The sequence below is a fragment of the Notothenia coriiceps genome, unplaced genomic scaffold, assembly GCF_000735185.1.
Source record: "Notothenia coriiceps isolate Sejong01 unplaced genomic scaffold, NC01 NC01_scaffold00037250, whole genome shotgun sequence".
In the NCBI taxonomy this organism is placed as follows: domain Eukaryota; kingdom Metazoa; phylum Chordata; class Actinopteri; order Perciformes; family Nototheniidae; genus Notothenia; species Notothenia coriiceps.
The window spans coordinates 2,670,786-2,680,718 of NW_011369951.1; the positions used below are offsets into that span (position 1 = coordinate 2,670,786).

At 40.4% G+C, this 9,933-nt stretch overlaps 1 protein-coding gene across 1 annotated transcript in view; it reads left to right on the forward strand.

The window, feature by feature from the left end:
• The window catches only part of plxnd1 (plexin D1), an 81,768-nt gene that overhangs the window by 11,805 nt on the left and 60,030 nt on the right, over positions 1–9,933 (forward strand). The window contains exons 5-7 of the mRNA XM_010795874.1: positions 1,768–1,897; positions 5,781–5,958; positions 6,215–6,323. Of these exons, the coding sequence (XP_010794176.1) occupies positions 1,768–1,897; positions 5,781–5,958; positions 6,215–6,323 (417 nt within the window). The remainder of the gene's footprint in view (positions 1–1,767; positions 1,898–5,780; positions 5,959–6,214; positions 6,324–9,933) is intronic.

Consider the following 9,933-nt stretch of genomic DNA (forward strand, 5'->3'; position numbering starts at 1 on the left):
GCCTCTTTCTCTGATATTTTTAAATATCTCCAAGCGGCAGACATGTTGGCTGTGAGCAAGCCGCGAGGCATGGTCGCGCGCCGTGCTTGTCGCCGCGTTTTGATTACGTCATCACAACAACACGTTAGGTTACCAAACTTATAGGTGCATTTGTTGTTGTTGAAGGCCTGTCTGTTACAGTCTTTATTTACACTATTTTGTTGTAGGCCTACTGGCCTAGATGTTTATGCAGTTTTAAAGCACCTTGGCTTTGTTCTGAATGCAGTTTGTTGTAGTTATCCTACAGAGAAAAGAAAATGCACTTGACTTGGAATTAATGTACTGTGTGCATTCAAAAGTGCTGAATAAATGTTTTATGGACCCATAATAGTGATTATTATTTAACTTAAGTTTTGCCATAATCATGTCTTTTTCCATAATCAGGTAGCTGAACAACATTGGTAAAAAATGTATACATTATATATATATATATATATATACATTTCCATATATATATATATATATTTATATATATATATTTCTATTAATCATTTTCGGCCTTTCGGCATTCGGTTTTCGGCCAACTGATTCCTATTTTCGGTATTGGTTTCGGCCAAGAATTTCCCATTCGGTGCACCCCTAGTTACAAGTTTCCAGCGTACTAAACTCCTCAGGGTGTTAAGGTTTTTTTTCAGTGTGTTTGTGTCTAGGGGATTTTTGTGTGGCTTGCAGAGGCACTCACTTCTATTTTTAGATTAGCAGCTAACCCCCCTGCCCCTCTCTGTCCCTTTGTGCCAGTGGGACTGAGAATCTGGACATTTGCTCTTTCCGGACACAAATACTCACACTTAATGGCATGCGGTCACACTGACACACTTTATTTTAAAACAACTATAGAAGTGTGAGAGGGAAGTGTGATGTGCCAAACTCATTATGTAGCGTGTAAGGACGTTTCTAAATGGGGCCTGTTTAGAGTCTCTTTACACTAAGGTCACTTTGTCCTTCCAGCCTGCACTGCAGATGAACTGAGCTCTGTGCCAAGGGCCAGTGAAGTTCATTAGTGAGGCAGAGAGTACGAGGCCACCTTGCTTGTTGAATGCCCTTTTACAATTCTTCTGTCCTAGACATTCATTATACTCACAAATGGGAGCAAACACACTGTATTCTTTATGTATGCACGTCCACACAGACACACGCATTCATGGTCCACCCAGATTAGGAATCAGCAGATTTCTTTTTATTCAACAATCGGCAACCGGCCCCTGATCTTACTGCCTGCGGGATGCGTTGCCATAGCAATGTTTGTGACCTAGAGTCAAGTAGTCTCTTGTGTTGAGCCAGACAAAATGACAGCCGAGGTGTGAATGTGACTTTAGGAGACCAAAGCACCTCATAAATCTGTGGGAAGCAGACCATGAAAGCCAAAGGGTGAGCATTTTTCAAATCCTGGGATAAAATGAAAACAAAAGTTTTTACGCTTTCTAACAAAGGATAAAATGTTGACCTTAAAGCTCAGTCTGTTGGTCTGATGGCTGAGGATTGCATTGACAAGCAATTACTATATGATCACATTGTGATATGGGACACGCTGATGGAAACTCGCAAATGTTACACCGACCTTTTAGCTGCAGCACGGTTTTGCTGAAGGTGATCATGAAAATGTGTTCAGGATTTCATTTTCCATGACATATTCACTGCAGGAAAAACTGTGATCTTATCTTTACCTTAATATACTGGATATATTTAAATGACTACCGTGCCAACATTTCTATTTGTCACTTCGTCCAGATGTACCATCCAGAAGGAGTGCGCTCAGGGGCTGTTGGCGCGCTCCTGGATCAGCATGGGTGAAGGCCCGCAGCAGTGTCCGTCCATGACCCTGACACCCCCGGAGATCAGCATCGCTGCAGACATCAAGGTAAAACTCCCTCAATATTATTCTGGTCCATCACACCCATTTTATAAGTCACATAGAATGTACTCTTGTAAAAGTCATGTTTGTAACGGGGACAGTGTATTTCAGGCTCATGACCGGCCTTTATAACCTGACACCTCTCACTATTATTGTGCACACTATTATTATGACTCAGCTAGTAAAGTCATTCCAACAGTGTTCGCTGCAGCAATTCGCTCCAACTCACCGACCTCTCATAAAGTCAAATTAAGGTTGACTTTACTATGAATATTGAAGCGGCTATAATAATTTTTTTTAGTTTTCAATGTTTGCTGCTTCACTCCAACTCTGCTCGCTTTATTTGTGGTAAAGTTAAATATGGCGTAGAGAGTTACAACATATTGTGATGCAAGTTAACATCGCACTCTGCCAAATGAAACGTGTGACTGTGACAGTTTACATTTTGCAGCTTCAGTAATATGATCAGTTCTGCATGCGTGATTCCTCCAGTACACAACTGATCTGAACACACACTTTATCATTTGTTCTTTCACAGTAGGTTGCACTGTAACCAGGACACCAAGAACTTATTTATACATATAATTTAGGTCTTAAAACAGCAAACCAGGTGTGTGTGTGTAAAACCAGAACTGACTGGTGGCACAGCATGAGACAGCATGCCATACACAGCTGTTTCCCTCTCTCCTGCGTGTGTGTGAGCAATGACTTTAACCGTTTACTGACAGTGATTCACTTTTGTTTTGATATCTGCCGATGGGCTCAGCAGGAAAGTTACCTCCAGGTCTGTAAAAGCTAGACTTCTTTTCCAGATTCGAGTATCCAAATTGGTTTGTTTAAAATGGCATTCAGATACCTTAATTATAAACCTTTAAACATTCAAGTCAAGTTTAAATATCTTGAATTGTAACATTAAAGTCTGTAACAATCAGTGTGCAAACTGACACAGGAGAACCTGAGTTGAGGTTGAATTATTATTTAATTAGTTGCTGAATTATTTCGTCTACATAATGTCAGAAAATATATATATTTTTTTTTAGCGCCCATTAACAGTTTCTCAAAGTGGAGGTTAAATGTCTTGTTTGGTCAGTCCAAAACACAAAGATATTGGATAATATAATATGAAACAGAAAAAAAGCAAGAATTCTCAATATTTGAGAGGCTCAAAACTACATGTGATGACATTTTTGCATGAAATAAATTAATGATCAAAATAGCTGAACTGTTGCCAGGACTGTCACACAAACCAATTCAAAAAAATTGCTGAATTTGTGAAGCTTTGTGCTTCTACATCAAACATCAAACACAGAGAGCAGATTACACTACCAGTTTGCAAGAAATCAAGATAAAAACCATTCCAACTTTTTAGCGCACAATAAAATCCAACAGATTTAGAAAAACTTGCTGAATTGTATTGCCCATAATTTTTGCCTCATGAGATAACTGCAGCCTATTTAATTTTGTCCAGCCCCGCTGGTTATGCAATTCAGCCTTCAGGTAATTGGTTTATGACCTTTAGAAATCTGATCTCATGTAGGCAACAATATAACCTGATGTAATTATTTTTCTTTATTTTAAATCTGGAGTGGGGCAACCAAAATTGAGAGGTGCCTGTATTTCTCTCATTAGGCCACAGTGCCTGTATAACAACTGCTGTACATTAAGAGTATATCAATCAATAGAGTGAGAGCACATGCTGGAGGAGGCATCATGGTGTTATTGAGTTATGACTCAAAGACATCAGACATCTGATCTCAAACATGCCAATGTACAACCTCATCTGATCTAATTCATATGTATTTGATATGTTACAATATAGGGAGGGTTAACATTTAGATTTTAGCGGCCAAAGTTTATTAACAACTCTTTTTACAAATTGAGAGTGTGACTATATTTTTGAAATGTTAAATGTGTGTTTGTTGTGAGGTCTTGGGGCCAGGATATTTTTGTTCAATGTCAAATGGATACATAAAAATAAGCCGGGGGGAGGTGGGGCTTCACTTTTTCATAAATATAAATATAGGATTAAGTCCTCCTCCCCACCCATTTAGTTTTGTGCCTAAATCAATATCAAAACAAACATAAATCACTTGATAAACTGTCACCTTCCCTGGGTTTAGCATAAGCATGCCAGATAAGGGTGTTAGTTTGAACACAAACAGCGTGTTAGCATAAACACGCGCACTAGTTTGTGTGTTTACTAAGATTTTTAGCCACATCCAAATGTGCAACCATTGATTTTAAAATGGACTTTTAATGGTTTAAGCAACCATTGATGTACAGTTCTGTCTCTGACCTAGATACATTAATTTCCCAAATGGGCGGAGTATTGACAATCGCAGCTGTATCTCGAATCAATTCTACACATTCATTCTAAATGGGCTTTTGAATATGTCTGAGTAAGTGACAAAAGTAGGTGCCACATATCACTATGCATACTAAATTGGCTTGATGTTTGAGGGTGATGTTGATGGAGCTATTCACACTTGGAAAATATTCACAGCATTTTTTGACAGTGGCAAGACAGCTCCAAGAGTGTCTGTGAAATAAATATATATATTTTTTAACAGATTTCATTTGAAGCAGCTTTCAAAAAAGTTGGTGTTAATTCCTGTTTGAAAGTAACTATATATGTATTTTTTTAAACTGCAAAAATAGTACTGTAAAGATCATTATATACCGACAGTAAAAACAGTGTTGTTGCCATGGGCAAACCAATGTGATTTCCTCTAAAATTACTGTGGAACAAAACAAGGAATATTATTAAGAACTTAAACTACACGAATCCACCTTCTTTGACAAATGTTTATATTGTACAAATGAAGAAATGCATGTAATCTTTCGGATAAATACAAAAGCACTTCAAACTAAGCCTAGGGTGAGTTTCTTCAGTGCTTCCTGACTTCAGTAATGAACCTCCACAATATGTGTCGCCTTAAACTCTTCACATATATCATGTATTAAATGGTTTTGGTACGCAGAGAAACTCCACCAGTCAGATTTTAATCAGACCTGGTTGGATAATATATTCTGGCAATAAGAGTTGCTGCTTCATACCTTCCTGAAATGTGAGCTGTTGTTTTCAGCGGTTTCTTCCAGTCAGTACATCACGCAGCAGAAGCCAAATAACAATATGATAATTAGCTCACTGAATTTTGACACTCGGAATGTATTTGACCTTTAATTACAGCTCATAATTAGACGCAACTGAGAGACGACAGGTCATTAATTGGTTCATTAATTGTGGATATTTGCCTGTTATGTAGGTCAGTTTAGCTGTGGGCTGTAATAGATCTTCCAGCTGCCCGATCCACAGGCATCCTTCACAGCCGCAGGAAGCTCGGCTCAAGGTTGTCTCCCAAACAGGAAGCAGCAGGCAGGAAGTCAGGGCTATAGGCAGGAAATGATCACTTCCACCGAACAATAGAAGGGATTTTTAAGACATGTTAGCACATGTTGCCCGGCCACTTCGGCTCATATCTGCTGAGCTACTCAATATGTCATCTTTCGTTTCCTCTCTTCTTAACAATCTTCATCAGCCCCCTGCTTCTTCCCCTTTTTTTTCTCACATTGAAATTATTTAGCTGGAATTCAATCATACCAGTGAGGTGTTATGTTTCTCATTACACGTCTGTCATACTCATAGCTACATTTAGTTTTGAATGTCACACTGTACCATCTGTTTCTTCATCGCACATTAGTTTCTCCATCCCTCTGCCTGAATCCTGGAGAAACTTGAAGTAATGCCAAAGCCATTTGCCCTCTACCATACACTAATACACTGGATTTGAATACATGTGCGTGGGGATATAGGACTTAATTAGTAATTAAATGATCTTTAGATTAGTGGTTATTGATATCTATGTTGCTTTATCTGTTTCTTTCTTAGGATGTCGGCATTCTGATAAATGGCAGTGTTCCTGATCTGGTGAACTCCCGGGTGGAGTGTGAATATGGGCCGGGTGTTTCTACAGCTGCCACGGTGCACCTGGATTACGGTCCCGCTCAGATCCAGACCTGCCCCCTGCTGCCTCGAGAAAACTACCAACCAATCCGCCCCGGCACAGGTGAGACTGAGAACATCCCTTTTGGCTGTGTGCCAAGGCTGCCATCCCTTTATCTCCATAGCAGTCACTGTATGTGATATCATTTTATTTATGTTGAGCCGTACTAGAACAAATGTAATTTCCCCTTTCGTCTTTCAAAATGCAGCAAAGTCAGTGTAGCGCGAATATGCCTCGCCGTCTTGTTTGTATTGTGACATTGATACCATCTCCAATGCTCGACACATGCTGCATTGTTTACATGCCTTTGTTTCTGCAGATCATCTGACTGTTTCTGTGGCGATAAAAGTGAATGGCACATCTGTGGTATCTGGGAGCTTCATCATCTACGACTGCAAGAGGACCGGAGCCATACACCCCAAGACATCGTGAGTCGCAAATTCATTGTCACCATTGTTTATCTCAAATGTTGGATTTATTCGGGGTTGGTGATGCTTGGCAAAATTACAGCATCATTCTGATACCATGCACACAAATGTTTTCACTTAGACACAGTGATGGGAAATAACTAAGTTCATTTACTCAAGTGCTACAATTTTCCTTTATCGTACCCCACATTTATTTTCCAATAATTGTTGTTACTTTTTCACCACTTTTGTAATCTTACTTACTTAGTATTATGATACAATTTCATATAAAACATATCAAAAGGACATTGTCATGTCCCAGATGTTAATAAGCTTTAAGCAATTCCAAAGAGTTATTTCACAACCTAACTTTTCAGATGGTTTTATTTACATAACGGTTTGAGCTAAAGCAATACATTGGCTAATATATCACAAAAAGTCGAACATTTGAAAAAAAATCCAAACATAAAAAGAAATGTGCATTGTAGAATTTACTGTTGATGTTTTATATCCATTTATTAGAGCAGTATTTTGAATGTGGGCTTGTATTTATGAAGAAGTATTATTACATTGTTTTATTGCTACTATTAAGTACAGGATGTTAGTACTATTTCCTCCTCTGCTTTGATCATTGGCTATTTGATTTACAGGCTATCCCTCAAAACAAACCTTCCTAAATTCAATCTAAATACAAATTAACTGCAATAATAGCCAATATACAGCATCAGTCAGATGTCTCTACAGCGTTGTAGAAGTGCACACCAACAGGGAGGCTTGTCCCTAACCTCCTATCCTCTCTTGTTTATTCCTCTGCTTTCTATTTAGGCCTCAGTGGGTAAATATTGCCGACACGTCCTCTTGGAGGGCTTATTGCGTATTTGGCTTACTCAAGGTTTCTCAGTGCAGGATCAAATGTGGGATTAATATGATGTAAGCGTTAAGCCAAAGGAAATTGGATATGTATGTCTGGCTGGCCATACTGATGTTTGTTTTTGTGAAGGACTGCGACTCGTATGGCCTGGTCACAAAGAGGGTGTTCTCATATCTTCAGGCTATCCAGCTGGCTTCCTCTTGCATGTTGGACCATGTCAGAGGATCCACTTTATCTGATGGGCAGATCTTAGGCTTAGAGGGGCATTTGTGTGTGTGTGTGTGTGTGTGTGTGTGTGTGTGTGTGTGTGTGTGTGTGTGTGTGTGTGTGTGTGTGTGTGTGTGTGTGTGTGTGTGTGTGTGTGTGTGTGTGTGTGTGTGTGTGAATGATTCCCTGAGATTGAAATCGTTTGGGTGTGTCCCTTTTGTTCACTTTTTGAAAACAGTCTGGAGGTGTGAACACAGCAGTTGCAGGTACATGTGTGCAAGACTGAACCCAATATGTGCACATGGCCTCGGTGCGCGGCGAGGATCAGGAGTGTGAAATTAGACGGTGGTTTATTGAAGGTGATAATGAGCAAAGTGCCATTCTCACAGGATGAGCATTGAGCTGCAAACTGCGGAGCTGCTATACTCTGTCTGATTTTAATCACTTCAAGCTGTTTTTTTTTAATAATCCCTAAAGAGAGTCTTATGAGCCATTTCTCCGCAAGGAAACTAGATAGGAGGGTCTCTTTGTTTGTGCCATCACTTTTTTCTTTATATGTTAAAGCTGACTTCTTAAAGTTTTTGGTCTCAAGATGTTATGGATGGGTGAGAATCCTGACATCAATATCTCATAGGAAAGACCATAAAAAAAAGTTACTGCAAACTACAGGTCTACAGAGTTTAATAAGTCCATTTATTTTCCAAGCCATATTTACGCCCGAGGCCCATCTAATTAAATGGAGAATGGCTACACAACTTTTGAAGGGCCCCATCAGTTTTGTTGTCACAAATAATAATTCTCAGGCTCAGGAAACATTTCTCCTCTAGCTCTGATCTTTTAAAGTGCCGTTGTCAGGGTAATCTCAAATACAGCTTGGAAACTACCAGTGTTAACACTTTCTGTGTTGAAATATATGAGACTCTGCATGTCAGTATATCTAAAGATGAAGTTTCATCATGTAAGGAAATGTAGGATCCAGCCTTTTGGAGCTTGGCCAAAAGCCTGGACTCAAATTCTGAATATTTTGGCCTCCTATTAGTGAGTTTCAAGCATTTCTAGGAAATGCCATCCACTACAGAGTCTACAAGTATCCCTTTTAAAATACACTTTGCATAATATTACCATTGGTGGAGGTTTGAGATGTCTTTATTTATGATCCAACAATGTTGCATTGAATCACTTTTCGTGTGTTTCTGTGTTTGATTAGGTTTGTGTATCTGTGTGTGTGAGATAGTGTTTGGACAGTTCTCCCATGACCCAGTCGAAGTGGTCACTAGGCTGAGTTTTAATGACAACCAGATGATAGCATTCCAGCCTCACCAAACAGCGCTGTAGGACAACCACATAACCTGCCCCCCCCCCCCACACACACCACACACACAACACACACACACACACACACAACACACACACACACACACACCACACACACACACACACACCAACACACACACAACACACACACACACACACACCACACTCTTTCTCTTTTATTTGCTTTCTATGTCTCAAGTTCGGCACTTCCTCCTTTCTTTCTTCCTCCCTCCCCTCAGGGGCGGCTCCTCCGCCTCTCGCTGTCGTCCCCCTGGAAAACAGTCTTTTCTTCTGGACGTATTTCCTTGACAGAGACGTGATTGAGGATGTGCTGGTTTAAACCGCTGTGTCCACTGAGAGGACCCTGAGAGTGCGGGCCTGACTGTGTATTTAGTGTGTGTGCGTGCTGGTGTGTCGGTCATTATGACTTGGGGTGGCGCAGTGATCACAGAGGGTAATTTTACTGTCAGTGGTTAGGTCAAGCAGAGAGAGTTTGTGCGAACAGGTGCATCTGTGTGTGTGTGTGTGTTGTGTGTGTGTTTGTGTGTGTGTGTGGTTTTGTGTGCGTGCGTGTGAGAATGAGTGAGTGAGTGAGTGAGTGAGTGTGTGGTGTGTGGTGTGTGTGTGTGTGTTGTGTGTGTGTGTGTTGTGTGCTATGTTAGGTGGTGTGTGTCGTGCAGCTGGATATAGGTGGTTTAGTAGGACAGAAGGGGAGTTAGGGAAAACAGAAAGCTTCCATCTGATAAGGGCTTGAGGGGACCTCTGCTTCTAATCAGAACTATGCACGCACGCACGCGCACCACACACACGTTTCTGCATCCCCTTCACCCATATCCACTACCACTCCCCCCAGTCCACAGACCCCCCAGAGTGCTGCTATCAACTGGAGGCGATATCAACTTAGTGTGGGACATCTGTCTGCTCCCTGGAGCGCTATGCAGACACACACACTGAAAAACACATGCATATACGTACTAGTGGAGGTGTGTGGAGGGAGTTGAGGTAGTTTATCTGGAAAGACACTCACACATATCAATACAGCTGATATCTCCACCACTCACACCTCACACTAAAATCATTTAGATAAAAAGCACGAAGGTAACGGGAATATTTATATTTTGTGGTGAACTGTCCATGTACTCCTAGCATATCTTCTACAAGGTAGAAATCACCCAATCACACCAAGATAATACACTAATATTTAGGTGAAATGTTAGAAGATGAATATCTCATAAGGAT